General features: G+C 33.9%; 1 protein-coding gene across 1 annotated transcript; it reads right to left on the bottom strand.

Moving 5' to 3' along the window:
- Positions 1 to 1,249: 1,249 nt before the first annotated feature.
- On the bottom strand, positions 1,250 to 21,170 carry LOC124366442 (jmjC domain-containing histone demethylation protein 1-like; the record flags this gene model as incomplete). The annotated part of the gene is made up of 7 exons (XM_046823040.1): positions 1,250 to 1,541; positions 4,118 to 4,210; positions 4,828 to 4,989; positions 6,962 to 7,162; positions 7,653 to 7,829; positions 14,109 to 14,252; positions 20,892 to 21,170. Coding segments are annotated over 7 exons (1,146 nt in total), but the record flags the coding sequence as incomplete, so codon positions are not given.
- Between the last annotated feature and the right edge of the window lie 6,109 nt (positions 21,171 to 27,279).

Below are 27,279 nucleotides of genomic sequence, written 5' to 3'. Positions count from 1 at the left end.
AAATTACCGCAAGTTTACGATTTCGGTTTTATCAATGCGATTTTTTTTTTCAAATTTAAAGATTACTTCTTCACAAAACTGTACAAGAAAATTTGGTATTTGACATTTAAAAAGCTTTGTTCTCATTGGGCATCACTCATTGCTGGTTTATGAGTGATACTTGTCAGTATGCCCTAAGGCGTCTGCCACTATCAATGTGTTAAACAATAAAACATTTAGTGTTTCTTACATTTATTTTTTTACACAGCTATTTCCAGATAACTTACATTCAGTTTAATAGGGAAAGTGAACTTTAATTTCACCAATACTAGAATATTTGTTATTAGCGTTTTAAATTTACAAATTATAATTGAATTGTAACTTTAAAATATACAGATACTAGGTAAAAGTAGCTAAAAGAGCATAACAATATCTAAAATAAACTACTTTGAAAATAGAAGTCTCCTCTGTGGGAAAGTTTTTTATGGTTAACTTTGCTAAATATGTTGTAACTTGACAAATTCCACTACTTTAGTATACAACTAAAGGTGAGTTTTAAACTACTTTTAACATACCTCAATATTAAATGTCCACACAGTTGTATTTATTGTGTTTTATTTTTGATTTAATCAATACTAAACAAATTATTGAGTTGTACCTCATACTGTTCTTTTGAGTGGCATGTATTAGAACTATTGTAAATAGAAAGAAATCACTGATGAAAATAAAGGAAACAGACTAGGGTAATTATTTTGTTAAAAGCTGTTTAAAAATAGGTTATATAAATAACTAAATTATTTATAACAACATGTTCACACAAGGTAGTTACTTTTCCAGATATGTCTACAAGTTAAAAATCCTAAATAACGTTGATCTAAATAAATCACAGAAAATGAATAGTTTTAAATAACAAATCTCAAATAACAGAACTTATTAACTGTAACTTAACATTTTAGCTACGTTACACACTCGCTGTAGAAGGTTCTCCTCACAGTTTAATAGTAATCTTGAGGCATTTTATGACAAAATATTGAGATCACAAGTGCAGCACAGTGTTAATAAACAGAATGTCACGTGAAAGCTTCCACTGAATCTTGTGAAGTGAGGTTACTTGACTCACGTACAGATGAAACTTTGTTTCTTGCTTTGAAGTGGCGGGGCTGCAACAGTACAGTATTAGTAAACAGTGTTACGATTCTCATACAGATGAAACTTTGGTTCCTGCTTTGAAGTGTTGGAGCTGCAAAAACAATGTACTCATAAACAGAATGTCACGTGAAAGCTTCCACTGAATCTTGTGAAGTGAGGTTACTTGACTCACGTACAGATGAAACTTTGTTTCTTGCTTTGAAGTGGCGGGGCTGCAACAATACAGTATTAGTAAACAGTGTTACGATTCTCATACAGATGAAACTTTGGTTCCTGCTTTGAAGTGTTGGAGCTGCAAAAACAATGTACTCATAAACAGAATGTCACGTGAAAGCTTCCACTGAATCTTGTGAAGTGAGGTTACTTGACTCACGTACAGATGAAACTTTGTTTCTTGCTTTGAAGTGGCGGGGCTGCAACAGTACAGTATTAGTAAACAGTGTTACGATTCTCATACAGATGAAACTTTGGTTCCTGCTTTGAAGTGTTGGAGCTGCAAAAACAAAGTACTCATAAACAGAATGTCACGTGAAAGCTTCCACTGAATCTTGTGAAGTGAGGTTACTTGAATCATGTACAGATGAAACTGTTTCTTGCTTTGAAGTGGCGGGGCTGCAACAGTACAGTATTAGTAAACAGTGTTACGATTCTCATACAGATGAAACTTTGGTTCCTGCTTTGAAGTGTTGGAGCTGCAAAAACAAAGTACTCTTAAACAGAATGTCACGTGAAAGCTTCCACTGAATCTTGTGAAGTGAGGTTACTTGACTCTGTAATGTATGCGGGTCGACACTGTAAACTCTATGGGTCGGGAAGAATAATTAGACGATACATTTAGAGTACTATTGCTCTAGGACCGCTCGTAAAGGAACGGACGGGACACGGAGGTTACATGACGGTGTCTGGTGGTGGACTCAGGGTGGACTGCTGGCTGGCCAGCTTGGACCGTTGGTTGTAGGGTAGTGGCGTGATGTGACGTCACAGAAGAGTAGCCTATGAGCATTCTTTATTCATATCAGACCACATCGAATGTTACATCGCCTGACAATACATACTGCCAACATAACTGGTGCAGACATTAAATATCACTATGGGTACATTACCAACTTAGTACTTATCACACTAAATACACTACAGACTCACGTACAGATGATACTTTGTTTCTTGCTTTGAAGTGATGGGGCTGCAAAAGCACAGCGTTAGTAAACAATGTCATGTGAAAACCTCCACTGAATCATGTAAGGTGATATTTAACTTATTACATTTAAACACATAAAACCAATATTTAATACTTTATGTTTGTGAGGCCTTTCGATAGCAAGGCTATCTTTGTCAGACACATCACAATACTTTTGACTCTGTAGCCTCTTGGCTGCTGTATTGTGTTGTACTTTTGGCCACCACACAAAGACTGCATATGTGACCATGGTTTTATTATGGCTTTATAGATCCAATATATCATCTTGGGTTTTAGTCCTCATTCATTGTTGAACCAATTTGAATAAAGTCCTATGTCTTCAGACGAATATGACCCCAAATTCCAGGAGTCAAAAGTGTCAGATTTCTGACACTGCAATTAAAGGAAGGTGAACTGGAACTATACTCAAGAATCAAATTGAAACAATCATAGCTATGTTATGTTTAGAAATAGTTACAGGCCTTTAGATCACTCTTTGTTTGTGTAAGTTCATAAGTAAGAGAGATGTGAAATTTTTAACCCTTCCCACACTGTACACACTCCCTGCTTATCACGGTTGCCAAGGAAGTATTTATAAATGACTTTCACTCTGTGGCAGCGGGAGACAAGCGCCCTTTGTCTAACTCCTACCTGCTCCATCTCCTGCAGAGCCATAACCAAACATATCCGTGTCATGTATCACTGCTTTCTTGGTTATCAAAAGTGCGCATCTACTACGTATCTTGTTATTATTCTTCATCATGTGGTAGTGTTGTAATTAGTTTGAAAGATTTATCTTGTTTTATAGTAAAATTGAAATTTATTTTAAATAAACAGTTTTGTATATAGTTCTTTTTTATTTTTATGAATAAATATGCTAATTTTAAGTAAAATGCCCTGTTTCATGCTTTTTTCTTTTACGTTTTATAATTTAGTTATAATAAAAATTAGCTTTGAACTTAAAGAAACAATATTTTTTACTTGTCTTGGCATTATAGGAAAGTTTATGGATTTATTAGTGGCATGCGAAGGATTAAAAGTTAGAACAGCTACTATTATTGAAACAAAATGGTATACCAAGCTGCCCAATGAACTTGGTCAAGATATTTATAAGATCATTTTTGTAACAAGTTTGAACTTGTTACAGCATTTCTTTCACCAGTTCTTAGTGATAAAAAAAGTATAAACTTGTTTTGGATTTATTTGAGGGGGGAGGTTGATTTCTGGAGGTGATGTTCTGTGAAGTTATGCAGAAAATTTTCGCTAAGTACCACCATGAATATAATAGCAATAAGCCTGAATTTGTATACAAAATCACCTTAAATCTAAGTGAAAACTATAACAAGATCAATTGTTCCTATGGTTATAATATTCATTTTTAACTTTTGTTGGATTATTATGAGGAAAGGAAGTAGACAATCGCATAGCAATCAGTCCTCAACTGATCAAAAACTGTATCAATTTGAACTGATGGAAAATAATGAAGGTAGGGACCAAAAATATTGATCAGCAAGCTAAAACGGATGAAATTGACATCACCAGGTAAGCTTGCAAAATACGATCCAATTAATCTGTTAGAAGCAAGAAATATCAGAAGAAAATAACCACAAAAAATACCGTCCCAAGAGATTTTAAAAATTATCCTAAAAATCAAACAGATGTAAAATTATATGTAGTTAATTGTTATGACTACGCTGTGACACAGCCATATTAAATATACAATCACAATATTTGTGTTATTTAGCTGAATTCTCTAATTACAAGTATAATATGAAACAAAGATATCCATAGATTAGCACAAATAATACAAACCTTGTAATTTGTGTTCCTCCCATCTTTACAACACTTGGGACACTCCCAGCTGCTTGGTAAGTCTTCGTCAACAACACCCACAACATCTGGGTACTGAAACACACAGAAATCTATTGTTGTGAAATTGAATAAAGATTGTAATGAATTTATACATCCCTACTTATGTGTAGTAGATATACAAGAGTCATGTTTATTAATATAAGCTAAGTCACTGATACTTAAAAACCGAATGGAGTCTGATCGGAATGTAACAAAAGAAGAGTTGTTGAATAGAACAGGGAAGGTAGCTAACATACATGACTCGAGTCAGTGGTGTAAATGACAAGTTGTAGTGCTTTGCAGAACAAAAAATCTGCAGCAATAACTGGATGCAGTAAAATAATTTCTATACAGTAAGGCAACTTGATAACAATCATATCCTAAACAAAGATGCAACTTGTAATTTTAAGTTTTAACTAATAAATTTGACAGATTCACAATTAGAATAATATTCTTAGACAGTGTGAACATTAATTTACTATTTTATAGCTCAGGTAATAAATAAAATAATTTTACAAAATTAAAGAAAGTAGAAATTGATTAACACAGTATAGATCAGATTACAAGCAGCTTTACCTCAAATTATATAATGGCAGTGATCTAGATTCTAGTAGTGGCAAGTGTTAAACTGTAAAATTAATAAAAGACATTAAGTGACACAGTCTCATTACCGAACTTTCCACGCACGCTGGATGTACGAGTTCATAGCAGATACAACACTCCATTATAGAACTGGGCTGGGCCTCACGGGTGTCTGTGTCTGTGTCAGAGGGATTGTTACCCCAACCATCCTTGCCACAGCATGAGCAGGTGGTGTTCACAGGCAACATGGGCTGAAAAAATCCCAAACAACTAAATTAGTCAAGTCATCACAGAAACAACAACCACTAGTTGAATATCAATAAAAACAGGTACTATTTTGCAACACAGATTTAGTTTACATGTCCCTCATTAGTAAAACTGACATACTCAGAAATACTGTTGTTGGTGCCACAGTTCAGCAGCATTAGTAAGGTACTGATAATACTGACCAAACTTATTAAAAATTTCAAGGCTAAAAAGTGATAAAATTCTGTTATCAAGTGTTTTTTGACCATACCAGGTTTACAATGTCCTTCATCAGTGATGAGCCAACATTGGATAAAGCCACTATTATCATGTATTATTTAATATCATGACACTTGGTGACCGACCTTGTGTATTCCGAAGCAACTGAATTATGTGACCAGGAGTTTTCAATATATGGCAACCAGCATCCAGTAGTTTGTATTCTTGTAAGGAGAGGTGAATCGAATATAAACAAAATGAACATAATCCTGACTTACGACTCCAAGGGAAACTGAGTCCAATAGAGGTGTTGAGGTTGAATCATTTGGACTCTTTATGAGTTAAAAATAGAACTGAAAACTTCTGACCCCCACTTCTCCTGTGAATTCTTGGTAATTAGCTATCTCCTCCACCAATAAGCATTGTTTAGAGTCCGCTTTTATTAGTCAGTTACTAAAGAATACTACTGTGTAATGTTCTGTTCATTTCTGGATGCCATTCACGTATTCCTCGACAAAGACCACAAATGCATCTAAATGGGAATTAGCAACTCCATCATTATATCAAGCTCCAACTCAAAAATCACAACTTGTCCACCAGTGTTTGGCTAAGTATAGAATTACTCAGGTCCAACAGCCCCCACACTCATCTACTTGTATTATTGCTCCTTGTAACTTTGTTTTGTTCCCAAAAATCGAACGTCAGCTAAAAGTACACAGTATTCAAAATTTACCGGAGATACAGTAAAATGTAAAAGCAGCAACTTTTTAAGGTTTTAAAAAGGGACTTCAAAACCTTTTTCGCACAGTGGAAACTGTGCTGGGGGATTGTGTATCAGAAGAGAACTACTATGAAGGATAAGTCTAAAAGGCATAAGTCAAACCCTTCTCTATTAATAATGCCAATTCAGATACTTTGTGAATATTCCTTGTTTAGAGTTTTTAGTTTTATTATATTCAGTTTTCCATCATATTATAGTAATAGTAATTCATTTTGTTAAGTGTTTTTGTTAGCACTACTTTACTAGGTTTTAATAGATTTTAGATTCCATTTTAGTAGTTTTTATTGCAGAAAACTGAATTGTGTTGTTTTAATGTAGAGATAGCAATTATTATAAAGTAATTAATATTATATTTAAATTATATTATTACAAAAATTAATCATATATGGGTAAAATACAAAATAACTTTGTGATAGACAACAGTGCAATCAACTTTTGCATTAACAAATTCTACAGGTGAGACAAACCTGCAATTAATGCAAGTAAAACATTAATAATTATTTATTACAAAAAAATAAATTTTCAACAACTATTAGACTAATTATTATTTATGTCTACAGCTAGGGAAACATTTTCTCAAGCTTGATTTGTCTGGTGACATCACCCAGCCCATGCTCTTTCTCCTAAGTGATTTAATGTCCAGGGCATCATCCTCCTTCCTCTAATGAAAGTGGAAGGATTAAGACACCCATCCTAAACATTCTCTCTGGAAGATGTACAGAATTCTTCAGAATTGAGTGCACACAGTTATCAACATTCCTGTTTCCAAATAAAATGAACTTCTTGAACACACCAATCCACCAATGTATTTTTGTCACCAAAATTCTCTTGTCACATTATTTACCACTTTACCCAAAGTAAACCTATTTAGCATTTAGTATAAACCTATGTATATATTGTATAGTTATGTTCTGGATTTGTCTGAATTAAATCTTATTAGACTGTGAATAATTGACTCAGTGAGATCTAATAGTCACCTGAAGACACTGGCGCTGGATACAGCTCTGTTTTGACTTGCCAGTCCCTCCAAACTTGATCATATCCTTACAGAAGTTGCACTGGCCACAGTCTGAGTTGTTACAGGCTATACATTTTTTACATCTTGTTCTTCTGCGTCTTGGGAATGCTTTCTCCATGCCCACATTGTTTGTCTTGTCCTTGAATTTCACGCCAGGAGACTTTTTTTATACCTTTGCTCTTGCGATGTACCTGTAATTAAGAAAATAATTTACTTGAAAGTTGTAAATTGCATTAATGTTGATAAAACACTACTAAAATTGAATTACATTTGAAAATAGGAGGATATTGTCACCTTTTCTCCAACACCGATTCTTATTCCAGAAGAATACCAATTTTGACATGACACTAAAACTACTATACATATTTTCGAAGTAGAGAACAGATATCTCGTCAATCTTTCAAGTTATTATTTGTAGTCAAACGATATGACTTTCATGCTGTAGTATTGTAAAACAATTGATAATGTTTATAAACCGGTTACTGTTTTTAAATCGGTTTATATCAGTAATGACTGAATTATGGAAAATGTTTTAACATACTTTGGATAACCACATTCCAGATAACTGTGTCCCTATAGTTAACACAAATAATGACAGAATGCTGTTCTCATTGTCAGCAGCAACTACTAACTTTAACAGGTTGTGCAGCTTTAAACACTGCATGTCCTGTGATGGCAGAAACTGGACTGTCATTGCGGTGCCTCTCCACTAGTGTCCTCACGTCTTTGATAAGGGCCACAGGATCAGTGATAAGCTCTGGCACACACTTCTTGTTGGCAGGTATAAAGTGCAAGTACGACAGAATTGACTTGATACCTCGGAGCTCCTGAAAGTTTAAGCCAATTTAAAATTAATAATGCTAGAATAATCAATCAAATTAATCGTTTATAACTTTGACGTAAAGTGTAATCTCTAACATTCAATTTTTAAAATAAAACATTCTAAATAAAAATGCTGTTATTATTAAAAAACAAATAATTAAGATTACAGTAATGACAAGGCAAATAATGACTGCTGTAAACAGTTAAGGATATGATCACTGTCGTAATGATTATTTTTAACCAATGGCACAGAATTTGGCTTAGACATTCATGTTACCTTAAAGTTTGTAATTATTAACACTTTTAACCCTGATGTCCATATAGTGCGAATATGTGCTTTTTATTATTTTACTGGCCACCTATTTTACCAAATGCTTTGATATTCCACAGACTTAAGCAAAAAGATGTATTACATCAAAATATAATAGTTCGTAAAGCTTTGACTTTGTATTTTGTCAGTATGTGATTAAGAAATTGCAATTCATCTCACAATTGTATTTCATTATGTTGTGAATATTGTTTAATGTTTTTAGGTTAAAACCGTTTAAAGTACGACAGTTAAATATTAGATTATTATTTATCTTATTTGAAAATGAGTAAATTGAACTGTTCAAAGTCTCCTGTAATTGAAAATACACCAACCACTAACTTAGTTGCAAGTAGCGTGGATGTGGGCAGTGACGACAAAATTTGATAGCTATCTTGACATTTATGAAAACATTTTTTAGAGATTTAAATACTGTATTGAAAGGTTTTTAAATATAGGTTATATAAACAGTTTTAATTATTTTATCAGAAATAACTTTGGTTTTATGTTAAGTACTATGAATTTCAAAAAGCATGTGTTACATTTACTTGCACAGAAATGAAAGAAGGAAAAATGATGACACATCCTTACAAAAATGTATGTTACTCAACTTATGAATAAAGTAGGCCTATAATTTTTGTTTCCTTAAATTAAGAATGAAATTTAACATAAAATAAATAGGCATTTGTATGTCAAATATTTTATTACGATCATGGTTTGTATCAACAAACTTGAAATTTTGAAATTTTAATTTTTTGACACAGTAAAACCTCCATTAACCAGAACCTTTCTAACTAACCGAAACGGCTAATGAAAGTTCTTAAAAAGTAAATTATTATCGTAAAACGTAAATAATTCAATTTTATTTTGTCAACATTGTCTTCATACAACTAAAGAACGCAATTAAATATACAACAAAAGTTTTTTTATTACTGGAGTTATACTTAATTAATTATACTATTTAATATGTGTTCGTACTACAGTATGTTAAAATAAAATATTAAAAAAGCTTTGCCACCGACCAGTGTGAACTGTCCCAGCCGTGTTGCTTGTTTACTTTGTGGTATCGATGACTCACTGTTACGACACATTTATTTATTTAGCGTGCAGGTAGCCGCCAGGTAGGTTGTCACCGAACATAACCCTACCCTCCCGCACTCTACTCCACTTGACCTTTGTCTTAGAGGGTGACATCTTATTCCTCACTTTGTTCTTTGGTGCAGTACTTGTTTGTGTGTTTTACATTAATTTCATTGAATCATCTGTTGTGTGTACAGTACATGTCAAATAAACGGAGAGGTGTTGTGATTGCGATTGAACAGAAATTATAGGCTATCCAAAGGATTGAAAATAGAGACATTTTACTGACAGTTACAGCAGATTTTGGCATTTCTAAAGTTTCCGATTGGGTTAAAATGAAAAGCAAATTTACGGAACATGCTTCGAAAATGCCAAACAAGAAAACTCAGTCAGAATGTGAAGTTAAATAAAGCTGTCTATTTGTGGTTCACATAACAATGAGCCTAAGGAGTAGCATTATCTGGACCAATAACTCAAGAGAAGGCATTAATGTTATTCGAAATGATGGACGATGAAGGTGAAGGATTTAACCCTGCAACTGGCTTTAAGCGATTATCGACACATTAACTACAGTTTCAAAATGGCACTAAGCTATTTTCGATGCATTAACTATGTCGTAATATGATCTCTCACAGCAATTCTATTTTTACTTTGTTTGAAGTAAAACATACGTAAATCTAAAGATAAAGATCCAAGGTTTCATATTATATCATAAAACGTTCTATAGTTACGTTAAATCTTTCATTATAAAATTCTAAACTTGGATGTTCACAGTTCCGATTGCCATTTGTTTGCGTAATTTCCGAACACGCTAAAATTACCGTGTTTGTCAAAATTCCCTATCGTGAGTTTACGTTCTACACGATCGTAAGTGTTGTCATTGAAAACAGTGTATTCTTGGCTTTCAGAAACATCTTTTCAATAACCAGTAGGAAAATAAATGTTTATAAAATAAGCGTTTGAAAAGTTCGTGTTTTGTAAAATCCCAAAATGCCTAATGCGTGGAAAATAGCTTAATTAAATTTTATTATTTTTGTTACTTTATCGTTGTCTGGAAATAGTGAAAATCATATCAAAACAAAGAAGAAGAATTGCTCTAAGCAACAGTATCGTCAACGAAGACTATAAACTAGTATTTTATTTTTGTTCTGTTGCACAATCACCGACTCAGCCAGTAGAGAACAACGCATCGCTTGGTTGCCATGTTGATTTCTCTGTTGTTATTACGCCAATGCCGGTATTAGTGTATTGCTTGCTATTTATTTGGATATTTTAAACTTTTCGTTGTTTAGTGTGTATAAATAAAAGTTTGTTTAGTGTTTTTTTTTAATTCGTGAAGTGAAAAATTTAGAGGTTAGGTTAAGTTTTAGTGAATAGGTTGGATTTTTGTGAAACTGAAAGTAAGCCTATGTTCACGTAGGTTCAGTGTTTTATTATTTTGTAGACAATTTTAATTAAATTTTGATTTAAATTTATGGAAAGGTATTTATTATAAAAGCATATTCATGTATTTTAGACAATATTTTTTTTACTTTTTCTGAAGGTATTAGCGTTTTATTTCTATGACCATCGCTTGTTTTATTTTTTTAACAAAAAATAATAGAGATAAAAATACATTGTTGTACATTTTTGTAAACTTCAATAAATGTACTATCTATATAAATAATTTTTGGATGAAAAGAAAATTGTTAGATAAAAATGTTAGACATTTATTTCACAATTTTGACTTTTGTAAAAATTAAAAAAAATTTTGTTGCCATATAAAAATATCTTATACAATGTATATTTCTATAAATATAATATTTTTCTCTTCTAAATATATTTATCTCTTAGAAAAATATATTTTTTCACTCAATAGATTCTAAAATGTCACAATGTTATACATAATAGTGCTATACAAACTTTTTTTCAGATTTTGTAGTTTTTATTGATATATTATTCAAAAGTACCAATAAACTTCTTTTACCTAATTTTTTTTGTAATTTGTAATTCTGATATATAAGCAAACTTTTGCATATTTTAGAATTATTCTAAAAAATGTCATACTACCTGAGAGGGTGTTATTCATTTGAGAAAAGTTTATTCTTTTTATTCTAATATTTTTATGTTAATCAGTAAAAAAATAAAAATACATTGAAATGATTCAATATTTAATATTATTTTGGGAAACTCAATTTATTTCTAAAGACATTGATGTTTTTAAAATGTTTGTATCTTAAAAAATAGATGAGCAGTGATTAAAATACAAAACCTTTACAAAATCACCAAAACGTGCCTGCCATTTTGGGAAAAATGATGGCCAGTTCCAGGGTTAACCCTTCGCACACCGCTAATAAATCCATTAACTTTCCTATAATGCCAAAACAAGTAAAAGAATTTTTGTCTTTAAGTTCAAAGCTAATTTTTATTACATTTAAATAATTATAAAACGTAAAGGCAAAGAAAGGTATAAAACATGGACTTAAAATTAGTATATTTATTGATAAAAATAAAAAAAGAACTATTTACAAAACTGTTTATTTCAAATAAATTAAAATTAAACTAAATACACCTTGTCACACTATAAAACAAGATAAATATTTCAAACTAATCACAACACTACCATACGATGAAGAATAATAATGAGATACATAGTAGATGCGCAATTGTGACAACCGAGAAAGGAGTAATACATGCCACGGATATGATTGGTTATGGCTCTGTAGGAGACGCAGAACTGAAGAGCAGGTGGTTGGAGTTAGACAAAGGGCGCTCCCCTCTCCCTCCCACAGAGTGAGGGTCATTTATAACTACTTCCTTGGCAACCGCGATAAGCATGGAGCATGCACCGGGCATTTCGAAGGCCTTTTGTGAACTAAAAAACTCTCCAAGAGACATAATCTATAATATCGGATATAACTGTACTTGGCATTTTGGTCAATGTCTACCATTCTATTATATCCGTCTATGGCGTGGGAAGGGGGTAAAGCCAGTTCAGGTTGGCTAGACAGATAGAAAAATAGGTACGCTATTAGTCAAGTTAATTTGTGTGGATAAAAGCTATTTGTTGACCATGATGCTGTAAATATTTTAAAAACTGAAATGGATAAGTTATTGGCAAACTACTCTAAATATCAAATTTACAACACAGATGAGACTGGATTAAATTTAAAAATGCTGCCCAAAAATCACTTGCATGAAAACATGAACACAGTGCACAGTGCCTAAAAATGAATAAACAATGGATAACTGTTCTGTTTTGTAGCAAGAACTCACCGGTTGAGGACTGGAAATTGAAAAAGCCAAGAGCTCTAAAAGATGTTTCAGAAAAAGCACTTCCAGTTATTTATATAAGCCAAAAAAGCTCATGGATGTTGACCATTCTGTTTTCAGTATGTTTCAAAAATGAATTCGTCCCGATTGTAAAATTCTTTTTAATAAAAAATCTTCCCTTCAAAGCATCGCAAACTCACCCTCAAATTCTAAAAAATGGTAACATAATTGTCATATTTTTGCCACCAAATGTCGCAAGCTTAAGCCACTAGACCAGGAAGTAATAAGAGACTTTCAATAGACATTATAGAGGAGTATTCTTAAGACATCTGTTATTACAGGAGACAAATGAATCCAAAAGCATTCCTGAAATTCTCAAATCTGTAACAATGAAACATGTTTTTTGGAGTCGTGAGCCAAGATCAAAACTTTAACATTGGAAAAATGCTGGAACAAACTTTTTGATTGACAATCCTGAAGAAGAAAATTTTGAAGAAATTTAATTTTTAATAAAAATTCGCCAGGATGTGATGAAATGAACCAGGAAGAGATACATGAGTGGTTAGCAGTCGATGACTCAGAAAGTGAATTAATCGACCAGGACTTCATTGATATGGTTCTTCATCCAGACAACCTTAGCGTATCAGAAGATGAAGATGCAGCAGATGACAGGCAGCTCAACACTGCCGACGAGATTTTCAATGCCTTAGAGATAAGAATTTTATACAGTAGGCCTAATTGGTTAAGTAAATGACTAGATTCTTAATTGTTGTTGTTATAGCATAATGTTTCAGATTGCTTTCCATTTAGTTGAACAATCGAATGAGGCAAAACTAAATGACATTCTGCCAATGAAACCATGGAAGATGTAGCTGCAAAACATCGTTTTCAAAGGAAAAAACAAGAGAAAATAGCAGATTTCTTTTTAAAAAACATTTTAAACGTGTTATTTCCTTTATATTATATTATATTATTATTTATATATGTATTAAAGAAAATATTACAAAATGACCTCATGGTACTTTTTAATGCCTACTTTGACCATAAATAAAAATAAACAATGTTACTTTTAACCAAAATTCTTGTTATCCAAAACAGCCTCCCCCCCCCAACTATCTCGGTTAACGGAGGGTTTACTGTATGTATAAATATTAAAATATAAATAATTTTCAAGATATTATTTTTTGTGTGTGTTTGTGAACTACATTTAATAAGAAGTAAAACTAAAAAACGAATTTGCTTGATATCTTAAAAAATAGCCTACTTTAAAGAACATGCTTCGAAAATGCCAAACAAGAAAACTAGGAAACTCAGTCAGAATGAGAAGTTAAATGAAGTTAAAATTATTAAACTCAATACATTTTATCTAAAATGGCTAGGGATTTTGGCACATCATTTGATATAATGGCCAGGGTTAATAATTTTAATTCAATTTAATACAATACGGAATTGTATTTAGAGAAGGGGTATACCTTCTAATGACCATAACTTACCTCAGAAATGCATGAATTTAAAAAGTAATTGCTTATGATGCACCTTTTATATTACAGGGAAGTGTAAAGTACATCTTAGACAACAGTTGGTCTGTTAAATAAATACAGAAATTTAGTGAGTTATGTTTTGTTGAGCCAGTTGAAATATTAACCTGGAATGTAAGGTGGACATGCTCCTTGGTAGGACTAGAGGAGATATCCTTGAGATGTGAAATACCCAGCAAACAGTTGACATATCGCTCTAACACGTACCAGAGCATCTCTGTGAAGAATGGATACCTAAATTTCTGAGGCACCTGAAATTAAAAGAAATAGTTGTTTTAATTGAAATACACAAACACACACGCACGCACGTGCGTGCGTGTACACACACACACACAAAGAAAGGTTGAAAATGTTAATTAGTCACGATTTAAATATGATATCACAATAGTTAATAAAAAGCAAATAGAGATAAAGATTGTAAAGAAATTGAATTTGATGTTTTCTGCCATAAAAATATATGTAACTAGAACTGTACCTGTGAAAAAATAGAAATAATTGATAAAGTTAAATATCTAGGATTAATAATTGACCGAAATTTAAAATTAAATTATTACATTGATGCATTAAGTGTTAAGTTAAGAAAAATTAACTATGCATTGTACCACATGAAAAATTTTATTAGAGCAGAACATCTAAAACAACTGTACACCTCGTGGTTCGAGGGTACTTTAAGATATGGAATTATTCATTTTGGTAGTACGTATGAAACTATCCTTCAGCCTGTAGTACTAAATCAGAGATTTGCAGTGAGAAATATCTATAATTTAAGAAAGTTTGATCCTGTTACATACTTATTTCAACAAGAAGATGTTTTTAATTTTAAACCGTTGTATGCTTTATGTACTCTTTGCCACATTTTGAAAAACATTGAAAATTATAGTTTTAAAGAAAATATAATGAACACACGTTCTTCCAATAATGTAATCTTATTATTACCTCATTTTTCAAAGGAAATTTCTAGAAGGCAGTTTTGTTATTCTGGTGTTAAGTTGTTCAATAAGTTTCTCTTCAAGTATGGTAGTACATTGCTGTTTGAGGGTAAACCAAAGTTTAAAATTAAAGCAAATCTTGTCGTTGTTGCATTTATATTGTTGATGTTGTATTTATCCTGTTATTGTTGCATTTTTCTTGTTATGCACTCATTTTGTTATTGATTTTCTTGTTATTGCTTTGTTATTCTCACTCAGTTATTCTTTATCTGTTATTGTTACTCCAGTTTTGTTAAATTATTTATAATTGTTTGTTTTGTTTGATTTGCAAATGTTATTCTCAGTATAGCATAGCCTCCACACAAGACCAGAGACATTTTAAGCTTTTAAGAATTGTACCAACAATATTTTTTGCCACACGTGTTGCTTTATAGCACTTTTGTACTGTACTGTTTTATAGCAACATTTGTACTGTATTTTGTATTTTTTCGAAATAAAGATGATTTGAACTGTGAACACACACACACACACACACAGAGGTTTTACAAACTCAATTCAATACAAATGACAATTCCGACAGTCGAATCGTAAGAGTAGAGAAAAAGAGGAATGGAGGTCACAAAAACTAAGGAGAGAAGAGGAGAAAACAAGATTAGGAAAAACTGAGGAAGAACAGAATTGGTATGATGCTTTGATCTTAGATTTTATTATGAGTTAAAAAATAACTGTTATTCCTGTGCAAGAGAGTATTCCATCATCTTGAAAATCAACAAAATTAAAAGCATAGTTTATATATTTTAACCTTTTAAAAAACAGTTCTGAATCTTAAAAATTGATTCATTAATTAATTGTAAATACATTATTTTAGCCTAAGTTTTATTTTTAAAGGTTTTGCAGAGGGTCATAGAAATGGCTATATTTTAACCCTTTTAGGACCAGACCAAAATTTGACATGTACAAAGAAAATTTTTGCGTTTTTCTGACCATGCTCCAAGAACTGTGCATATTAAAAATGTGCGATTTTTCAAGCGTTTGAGAGAAAAATCATATCTTCAGAACTAATTACTGTACAGATTTGTTTTTAGGCTTATAAAAAAATGTTTATAATTAAATTGTTCATTGTAAAAAAATAAATTTAAGTCATTATATAGCAAAAAACAATTTGATTTATCTGTTTATCAAATAAAAAAAAAGAAAAAAATTGTAAAAAATGAGTTTGATCTTCAATAACTACCAAAAATAAGAATAAATTACCCGTGGGAAATGGTATTTATTAGTTCTACATATAATTCTCTATAACTGTTCAAAATTTGAAAGCCCTGGAATAAAAAATAAAGAGTTTGTAAATGAATTAAATTTTTTTGTAACACTGGTTAAAACACACTTTTCAGCATTAGCCTAACATACAAAACCTTACAGGCTACTGAGGATATTATTCGGTACTTTGGGATTATACCGACCACACCATTATGAAGACCACAAAAATATACATTTATAGAAACAAACATGATAGAACGAAAAAACAACTCTTTAGTAACAAAATTACAAACTTACAATGATTATCAATTGTTAATAGGGTCAGATTCTGTTATATGCCCCCAACGCTTAAACTTTTTTCAATGAACTTAGAACGTTATAAAACGATGTAGTTGAGTAACATAACTAACATTCCATCAATCAACAAGCATTTCCAGGTATTGTGATCAGTATTGTTGTCGCTGTTATTTTATCTTTCTCGAGAATCCCGATTACGGCAAGCCGCGCGGCATCAAGCTACGTTTTCCTAGACGCGCATTATACAGCGCCGCGTATTATCCCGCGCCGCGCATCTAACTGCGTCGCGTAACCAAGCACTGGTTTGTACAGAATCAAGTGGAATTGTTTTCCTAGGCGCGTCACTGCGTCGGCGCGATATACGGCGCCGCGCAACGACGCCACACCACTGCTCCGAGAGCAGTCAGTCACCTTCATTGCGCCGCGCAACACCATGGAGACCATCGCGTCCAGTGCTAAATCGGCTAAGTTTTCCGAGGAAGAAGACGAACTTTTAGTGTTTGAAGTTCAAGAATGACCTATATTGTGGAGTGTACAACAGAAAAGAATACAAGATTGTGTTGAAGAAGGACAAGGAGTGGGAGTTAATAGGGAAGAAACTATCTAAGAAATATTTGTTTATAAGTTCTACATACAGTTACTGTATTAATAATTGTTATAAATTACAAACGATTGCACACATATAGATTCTAAAAACTGGCATAATTTTAAGAATTCATTACCCGGAACTGTGGAGTTGTGTAGAAATGCGATGCTCATCATAAGAACAATGTTTTCAAACTTCCAAGTTCGTTTAAATAGAATAAATCTAAACAAATGGGCCCGCATTAAATAATTCGAGTTTAAAATTGTACTTATCATGGGTGCAATTGCAATTTTTCGTTTTAAACACCCAAGTTGCACCTTTCTTAAACATCAGTTATTTTGTTTTTCTTTTCTTCTTGGCAGACAGTACAGTACTTAATCTTTGTTTATAGAACTGAGAATTGAAATACTCTGTGAATCTGCTCCTTACTTGAAACCCTTCACTTTTAGTGAAACCACCAACCCAGGCTACAGGTATCATGTTTTTTCAGGCATCTCCCACTTAACATTGGCTACATCTTCAGAGTTAGGGGGATTACAGGCCAAAAAGTCATCCCTTAACATGTTGTGAAGGCAACAACATACAAATATTACTAAGTCTACGGTGTCTGGTTTCAAGTTGATAGGCGTGAAGAATATTCTAAAAATTGAACACATAATGCCAAAAGCATTCTCCGTGACTCTTCTACACCTGCTTAAAACGTAGTTATATTCTCTTTTATACCTATCTTCTAGGGACTGTTTGTGATGGTAAGGTTTCATAACATGACTGTCTAACCTGAACGCTTCATCCCCTACTATGACATGTGGAAGCTTCATATCCGCAGAAGGCAGTGTTTTTGGATGTGGGCATACGGCACCTTCATTGATAAGTTTGCCCATTTTTGATTTTTGGAATATTCCTGCATCTCCTTCTTCGCCATAAGCACCAACATCCACCATAAGGAACTTACAGTTTGCGTCGACTAATGCAAAAAGAACCGTTGAAAAGAAATTTTTAAAGTTGTAAAAAAGGCTACCAGAAGAATTAGGTGATACTACTCTCACATTTGGGGATTTCGCCTCAGCAGTTATGGGATTTTTTACACGATTAGAAGGCTGCACGGTTACATCTTCACGTATGAGGTCGGTAATGTGTGAAAACTGTCCACGCGTAAATCTTAAATATTCTTTAAATTTAACGTCATCAGTAAGCAAATGTCTTTTAACTAAAATAGTGTAAGCTCCCTCGTGATCTCTTTCTTTGAACATTTCTCTGCATGATTCTCTGCTAGGTATTAACGTATGTAAAACTGCACAGTCTACTTCCATGTCTATAGTGGTTTCTTGAAGAAGAAGTAAAGCTGCGGCAAGTAAAGCTGCGAAGAAGAAGAAGTCATGTATATAGTCCGACATGACTTGAGGTTGGGACCAGGCTGCTGCACTGCGCCCCGATATTGCGCGTCTAGGAAGACACTTAATTCCCGCGATCACAGAATGTCGACAACGTATTTAGATGTGCGGCGCAGGAAAATACGCAGCGTTGTATAATGCGTGTCTAGGAAAACGTAGCTTCACATGATTATTTAAGTTTTTTGTACGGTACATAAAAACAAGTTTTGTGTGTTTTTTTCAATAAAGAGTTTAGTTTTTGTTTGGTAATGTTTGTTTTTGTTGAATTTTTGTGTTTGTAGAAATGTAGGGGTAAAACACGGACGTACAACAAAGCGACGCACCAGCTGAACGGGCGGCGAGACTCTGCAATCACGTTATCTACTAGACCGCTCGACTTTGACCTCTGTCTAAGGATGGGGAGGGGTTTGCAATAAGACATTTCCTGTTTTATATTGACGAAATATTGTTCTACGCTAATCTAGTAATCAGTAGAAGCAAAATGTCAAATAACGATTCATGTCTGGGTGTGGTCGGTATAATCCCAAAGTACCCTGACAACATTAAGATGCAACATGGCCGTAAAATATTTTTTTTCACCAAGCTGATGATTCCAAAGACGTTTAAAATTTGATATCATAGTAAGAAACATACAGGGAATAGAAAAATAGTATATTTATTCCATATAGAAGATTAAAATATCTCTTAAAAAAATATGAAAAGTCCGCCGGCGATAAATCAGACGGCTGGTCCTTTTCGCATAGTACGCTGCCGGTGATAAATCAGACGGTTGGTCCTTAAAGGGTTAAGAACCAAGTAATATCGTGCACTCTATACATTCATTCGATGGATTATAACATGTGCATCCAAAAATACACACTGCGTCCAACGAAAAACCCTTGTCATATAAATTTAATAACAATCTTTACGCCATAAAAACATCAGTTTTGATTTATTTCTGTCCTATCCTAGAAAATCTGATGAAATCTTTTGCTAGCCGTAGCTCGCTAACAAATTTGACGAGAGGAAACCACCTGAGATGTTTCTCGGGTTACTTGGGGGGCACCCTGTATGTATTTATCTGCAAGTAATATGGGCACATTATTCATAAAATGTATTTAAAAATGTACAATGATTAAAAAATGTCAAACCACCCTGGCTACGATTAAAAATTGTTAAGATATAAGCTATAACATATAAAGATACATTTATTCTAAAGAGAACATATTTATACAACTACACAAATTATGATGATAACAAAAAAATATCAATCATCTGTTTGTTTATACAGTTTAAATTTCCCTTTGTGGCCCTTTACCAATATCGGTCGACCATCAAAAGAGGCAGACGCAATACACAAGACTATTTTTCAGTTCAAATTCTTCATTATTTAATAGCTCAGTATAGGGAGAATTTCACCTGCTACTATGTTACTAGAAAGTGATGGATTATGAATATGAATTCTGTTCAATAATTAATGACAAAGAAAATGTCAGCAGACTCACGATTTGATTATTAAATCTCGTCAATCAATTCTCAAACCCGAATCCTTTTCAGAGTTGCTGTGGATTCGAGATTCAAGTTCAACCTTGTACTAATTATTTAAAATTTGGGATCAGATTGATAGGTTTCCTTACAGCTAAAGTGAGTGAGATCTGTTATGCAGAAATAATAAAATGGTGAAAGAAAAAGAATACCGTAATACACTTTCTTTACTTAAATAATCTTATACAGGCCGGCCACTCAAAACCTCTCTTCAAATTACTGATTCTCTGGTCTAGTTTCAAACCAAATACACAACTGTAATATTGTATGACGTTCTGATGTAGTCAAAAACTGGATTGCATCTCTTATAAAACTGTCAAACAGATGATAATATTCACCGAACCGAACTCGTCACCAGCATCAGATGAGGCTCTTGAAAATATGTTCATCTTAATTCACAGTTTCATGGACCACATCACGTATATTTTAAGACAATCAGGTCTTGATTCAAGGAGACTCAAATTATTCTTGATTTCATAAGTTCTAGGAAATCGAAAAATTATTTTTGAGATTTTCCCGGGTATAAGGAGGTTTTTTCCCCGGTTCGTTAAATTTCCGGTTTCCCGGTCAGGTGACCACCCTGTTATTCTTTTCTTAAGCACAAGAAACAATTTAAAGGATGGATAGTTTTCACAGTGAATAAGAGATGTTGTTATAATATTTGTTTTGTTTAAGTGAAGTAAATATCAATTAAAACTATAAACAATTTGTCAGAATTACATCTTCTAGTAAAGGAATTTCATCTGGAAATAATGTGTTGAATGTTAGAATGGTATATGGGATCAATTTCATTGTTTTACATACCCAAAAAGCAGGTCTTACATGTTTGTCTTCTGTGTTGAATGTTTAAAACGTTATATATGGGATCAATAGAATTATTCTACACACCCAAGAGGTAGGTCTTACATGTGTGGTCTCTTCTACTTGTGCAATGCGAAGCTGTGTACTGATACAATATGAGTGCAGGAAGTTGCCACCGAACACCATCGAGTCAACCGGCGTGTAGACTGCATGGATCCAGCCAGAAGGGATGAAGAACGTGGAACCCTCTTGCAGTGTGACTCGGCCACATCCCTCCACTGTGTCACCAAAGAAAATATCTCCTTGCTGTCCGGACAAGACCCATTTCTCGTACAGTGCAATATTGTGATCTGTTGGTGGTATCAACCAGAATATCTGTACAAATCAGAAATGTAAATTTAGTTATTTAAATTTAATAATTTAGTTACCTATTAAACAAGGAAGAATGAAATGTCTTTATCAGATTAAACCATTTGGTTTATTTTAACTTGCAACCTAAGGAAATTTGGAACACCACATTCATTCATCTCAATTCAGTTGATTTTCATAAAGATACACTACAGAAATCTATCTAAAAATCAACTTGATTTGTCAATAAGAAAATTTGATCAAACTCAATTGTTACTGAGATTTTAAATGTTTAAAAATCAGACTAGCTACTTACTCAACCATCTGATAAAATTAGACGATTTATTTATAAGGGGGGAAAACAGAGATTATTTTTTAAAATCTATATATTTAATTTTTTTATAACAACCTTATTCCCTTCGAAGTACTCTCCATTACATTTGATACAATTGTTCAATAAATGCTTCCACTATTATAAATATTTTTTGTACTTATCTTCAGTGATAGCTGACAGCTTTTCACCTTTTAGAATTTAGAATTGCCACGAATAACTCAGTCTACTGTGCTGGGATAGTTCCAAAGTTCATGAGTTAATCACCTTTAATTGGAGGCTCAGAACGCACGAAATCGGACAGACGTGAGTGGCAGGGCAGGGCGGTACCACACGATGCTGCTTATCTGCCGCCAATTCTAGACAATAAATGTTTCTCCTGCCGCTCAGCCATCAGCTCATTCTGTCATTGCTGTGCAACATGTCAGAAGCAAACGTACCTTTTTTGGTGTTACTTGTTATAGCTTACCCACTATTTTCTTCTCCAAAATATATATCTTATCAGGCCTGATAAATATCCAACTGAAATTTTGGTATACTAAAAAAACCGGATATGTCAAACATACATTACTCATCGAACCAAATTATTAAACCTGTTTATAACCCCCCTTTGACGACTGAATAATACTTAAGTACAAAAAAAAACCCTGTTTGTATCACAGTTACTACTGCTCTGCCGCTTTTACCGCTAAAAGCTACCATTCAAATTCAAATTCAAAAACAATCTTTATTTACAATTTGTACATCATACATTATTCAATATACAAAAATACAAAATGGCGTCAAAATTACAATTGAGAAGCTTAATTTAAAAATAATGGTATCTAAATGATCACTAAATAATAATGGTATGAAGCATAATATACACTTAAATATACTTAATAAATTACATCGTATTGTCATTCAGAAAAAAACTCATCAAAAGAATAAATTGTTTTATGTAATAAATCATTTTTAAGTTTGAGTTTTTTAAAACTTTTAATGTCATTAATATTTCTAATATTTTGCGGAAGACTATTGAAAAATTTTATACCTGCTACTAATGGGTTTTTTTTTCTAAATTCTAAGTTTACTTTTGGAATTGCAAACTGGTTTCGATTTCGGGTCAAGTAGCTATGAGACGAACCCAAAACCGGTAATCTGTCTCATAGACAGACCATTCGTTTAGTGCCGAAGTCCAAAACGATGGGGGGGGGGTGGGGGGGGGGGGGGGTGGGGGGGGGGGGGGGTGGGGGGGGGGGGGGGTGGGGGGGGGGGGGGGTGGGGGGGGGGGGGGGTGGGGGGGGACCCCCTCACCTCCACCATAGTTATGCCACTGTTTAGAAGCATATATACATTTTTGTATACGTATGTATGACCAAGTACAGTAATATAAAAATCTTATAGTTTTCTATAAAGGGAAACCCTTTCTCTCACAAATTGCTGTCATTTTAATACACTGACAAATTCTGAACCAGCCAAACAGAATTAAAACAAACTGATCAATTTGTATTAATAATTCTTATTATTTTTATTAATACTGATAATTTCTTCTTCAAGGAACCATTTTTGTAAACTGACAGATTCTGAACCAGCCAAACAGAATTAAAACAAACTGATCAATTTTTATTAATAATTTTATTAATAATTCTATTATTTTTATTAATACTGATAATTTCTTCCTCAATGAACCATTTTTATAAACTGACAGATTCTGAACCAGCCAAACAGAATTAAATCAAACTGATCAACTTTTATCATTACTGTTTTCTGAACCTCCCCTGTCACAAAGAACTTTTAACATGCCAAAAACGAATTCGGAAACGTCCAAATACCCCTGTGGTGTTTGCAGTATCGGGGTAAGATACTCCGGTATAATATGTAGTGGGTCCTGTAGCCAGTGGTACGATGGTGGCTGTGTGAATATATATCTGACAAGCACCTAAAAAAATTGACCCAAGATGGAAATTAAAAACATGGACTTGTGAAAATTGTAAGACCTCAATGACTGCCCAAAACGGCTTCTATGTCAGAATTAACCTTTGTGGCAATAGGAGAAGCAGAACAACGTCCCCACATCTAAGACACCCAGCCCATCAGGATACCACAAGGTCAAGGAAAATAGAAACACAGTTATATCTGATCTGGAGCTGAGCTTGAGTGCTGTAAAAACAAAGGTAAAAGATCAAGAGGGACAAGAGGAAGATGATCTTGAGACATCTCTGGCATTGGCAGCAGAGGTGGGCAGTCTTCTTTTGGCTGAAAACTTGGAGCTTGAAAAAGGATGCTGAGGACCTAAGCACCCGAAACTCAGCGCTGGAGGCTAAACTTGCTGAACTGGAGGCAACACTGGAAGATCGAAACTGAAGCCGAGGAAAAATACCTACAAAAAATTGAAGAATCGGGAAGAAAACTACAAGAAGCTATAGCCCAGATCGCAAAGGAAAAAACAAAATAGACAAGAACTACAGAACTTTTACCCGAGGATCATGACACAAGACAGACTCTCATTTTTGATGAACAAGCAAATAAAATATTAGAACTAGGAACAAATAATCCTTAATCTCAAAAGAGAAAAAATCTGGACAAAGAGATTTGCTGGACAAAAACCAACAAGACTCAAAGAAATTCAAAAATGTAGAAACGCAAAACCATACAACCAGCCACAGCCTACACAACAGCACCGTCAAGTCCAACACCAGTGAAGCAATTTACATGTAATAATAAACAAACCGAAATTAAACCAAGATGACAAAACGGGCCTACCTCAGACACCTAAAACTCACTAGCGCTTCAGAAACACAAACAGATTACTCAGAATTTTAATGTTCCCAAACTACTCTGCCTCTCTATTAATTGAGCTGACTCAACTGAAGATTCGACAAGACCAACTAGAATGCTCTGTGGTAACTTTGCAAGAAAAACTGCTTAAGCAAGGTGAACAAACAAACCCTGCAACACCACCAGCACTCACACAAAGTACAACCCACTGCAAAGGAGTCTTCCTTGTTCTAAAAAACCATAACATAAGTAGGAGCCAAAAACAAAGCTCGGCATGAAGAACCTGCCAATGTAGAAACAGGCTTGAGAAGGACTACTGTAAATGAAGGATTAATTGAAGGGATCAGAAGAGAGAAAAAAACCACCACTGAAGTGCTAAAATCCTCCCAAGTGGAGAAACCCTTGAGGAGTTTGTAACTAGAGAACTTGAAGCCCTCAAGGGGATGCTCAGAAAATGACCATTTTCAAACCCAGCAACGCCAAAAATAAACCCATCAGTAAAAACTTTTCTAACCAAAGTCAACCCCCACAAATAATACATCAATATGGAAGTCGCCTCAAAAAATGAAAACGCTTTTTTTAGAAAACTGCCAACCAAAAACAGGAAAGACACAAAAACATACAAAACCACAGGATTTTTCATCAACTCCACTCTGAAAAAAAAGGACTCAGCCTCAGAAATCTCAATTTTCCACCAGAATATAAGGGGACTGTCTAAAAAAGTTGAGAGGCTAAATCATTTTCTGAACACAGTTGCGCCCAACAGTACTGATATTAACTGAACATGGGCTAAATCAAGATAATCTACGCTCAATATCAATTCATGGATATAAACTAATTACAGCTTTCAGCAGAGGCAATCATAAACTTGGAGGAGTTGCGATATATCCTGGAGGAAAACATCAGGCATTGAGGGAGAAGCAGCGGATATTGCCAACTACTGCATAGAATTAGTGTGTGAAAGCAGCCTTGATAAAGATCAAAATATAACAAACAATCACTACATATATTGGGAGTTTATAGACCTCCAGGAGGACAAAGTAAACAAGCAATCGAGATGATAGCTAGTATCCTGGAAAATATTCGAGCAGAGGACAAATCCAATACTTTAAATGGGTGACATTAATTTTGACAGACTAACTGACAATCCAGAAAACCAACATTTTGAAGAAGAGCTGCTAAGTCATGGAATAATACGCCCTCCCTCTCCCAGAAAACACGCATAACTAACACTTGCAAAATCATCTATAGACTGCATATGCACTAACATGCCCAATTCAACTGTCAAATTCAATATTTTTCAAAACAGGCTTATCAGATCACACAGGCCAACAATGTCTTTTACACCTAGAAAGTAAAATTCCCACAAACATCAGTGAGTGAACACAGAAGAAATTTCAGTAAACAAAATCTTCAAAATCTTAAAACGGAGCTTATGAAAGTAGACTGGAGCTGTGTGTATAATGAGCCTGATGCTGAAGAAATGTACAATGCCTTTTTACAGGAATGTAAGGCTGAATCTGGACTTAACTTGCCCAAATAAGAAATCAAGAACCAAAAAAAGATCTAAGCAAAATGGCAAGTACAATGAAGAAGCCAGGAGATTGAAAGAAATTTTTCTCAGGGCCTTTCGGAAATATGAAGTAACTGGCAATGCTGCAGATAAGGCTGAAATGATCACTAAGAAAAAAAGAACTACGACCTCAAGCTTAGAAACCTTAAACGTACTGCAGCAACAGAATACATAAATAAATCCGACAATAAATCAAAAGCACTGTGGACCATAATAAACTCAGAGAAGCAGGCTAAAAATCCAAGTGTAACACCTCTTCAAATGGAAATAAATGGTACATTTGAAAAACAATCCCTCGTTGATTGCTGAAAACCTAAATAAATTTTTTGCAGAAGTAGCAGAAAATACACTGATAAAAAACAGAAATGATCTGCATTATGTCCCGCAGTCAATTCAAAACCCTCCCATTAGGCAATACATCGAAGTGTTCAACTTTGCTCCAACTAATGAAAAAGAAGTTTTAGAAATAATTAGCTCTCTCAAATCAAAATTATCATGTGGTTTGGATGAGGTACCATCCAAGGCTGTCAAGCATTGTGCTGAACAACTCGCTGCCCCCCTTGCTGCTGTGGATAAATAAATCATTTGAACAAGGACACTTCCCATCATTACTAAAATTATCGAAGATTTACCCAAAACACAAGACTGGAACAACTACAAAATTAGAGAACTATCGGCCAATCTCATTGATATCCACATTTTCAAAAAATAATAGAAAAAAATTGCAATCAAAAGGATGACTGAACATCTGCAAAACCAAGAGCTGCTAACAAAACATCAGCAACGGCTTCTTAAAAGGAAGATCAACACTAAGTGCATTAGTCAGCCTAGTTGAATTTGTCACAGATCAGCTGGAGGACAACAAACTTGTAGCAGCTGTTATGGTTGACTATAGCAAGGCTTTCGACTGCTTGGGACACGACCTCATTCTAACTAAACTGGCAACTCTAGGTGTCAGGGGAGGGTCGGGGAACTGGATAGCGAGTTACCTAGAAGGACGCCAACAGCTTGTAGAATTACAAACATCAACAAATGGTAAGAAGACATCCTTCAAATCCACCTTTCAACCCTCAAATAGAGGGAGTACCACAAGGCTCAGTTTTGGGCCCTTTTCTGTTTGTCCTTTTTACCAATGATTTTCCAAATTCCATAAATTATAACTCTGTAATGTATGCCGATGACACTACTCTCCTTCTAACCACAAATACTGCTGAAGAGCTCCACTCTGACATAATATCATCAACGCAAGAAACACTTCACTACTGTCTCCCAAAACGACCTGGTAATAAATCCAAAAAAGACAACCTGCATAAACCTTTAGTAGGCGACTGGACGAGACGAGATACCAAAAATTCCTGATCTCCTTGGTAGAAAAAGAAGCCAAATTACTGGGAGTTACCATAGACTCTGATCTTTCCTGGACTACTCATGTCAAATAATTTGAGGCAAGAAGCTGGCATCAGGGTTTTTGTTGTGAGAAG

Source organism: Homalodisca vitripennis, chromosome 1 (genome assembly GCF_021130785.1).
Source record: "Homalodisca vitripennis isolate AUS2020 chromosome 1, UT_GWSS_2.1, whole genome shotgun sequence".
Classification (NCBI taxonomy): Eukaryota; Metazoa; Arthropoda; class Insecta; order Hemiptera; family Cicadellidae; genus Homalodisca; species Homalodisca vitripennis.
Note: the sequence above shows the minus strand (reverse complement) of the source record. Positions and strands in the feature narration are given on the sequence as shown.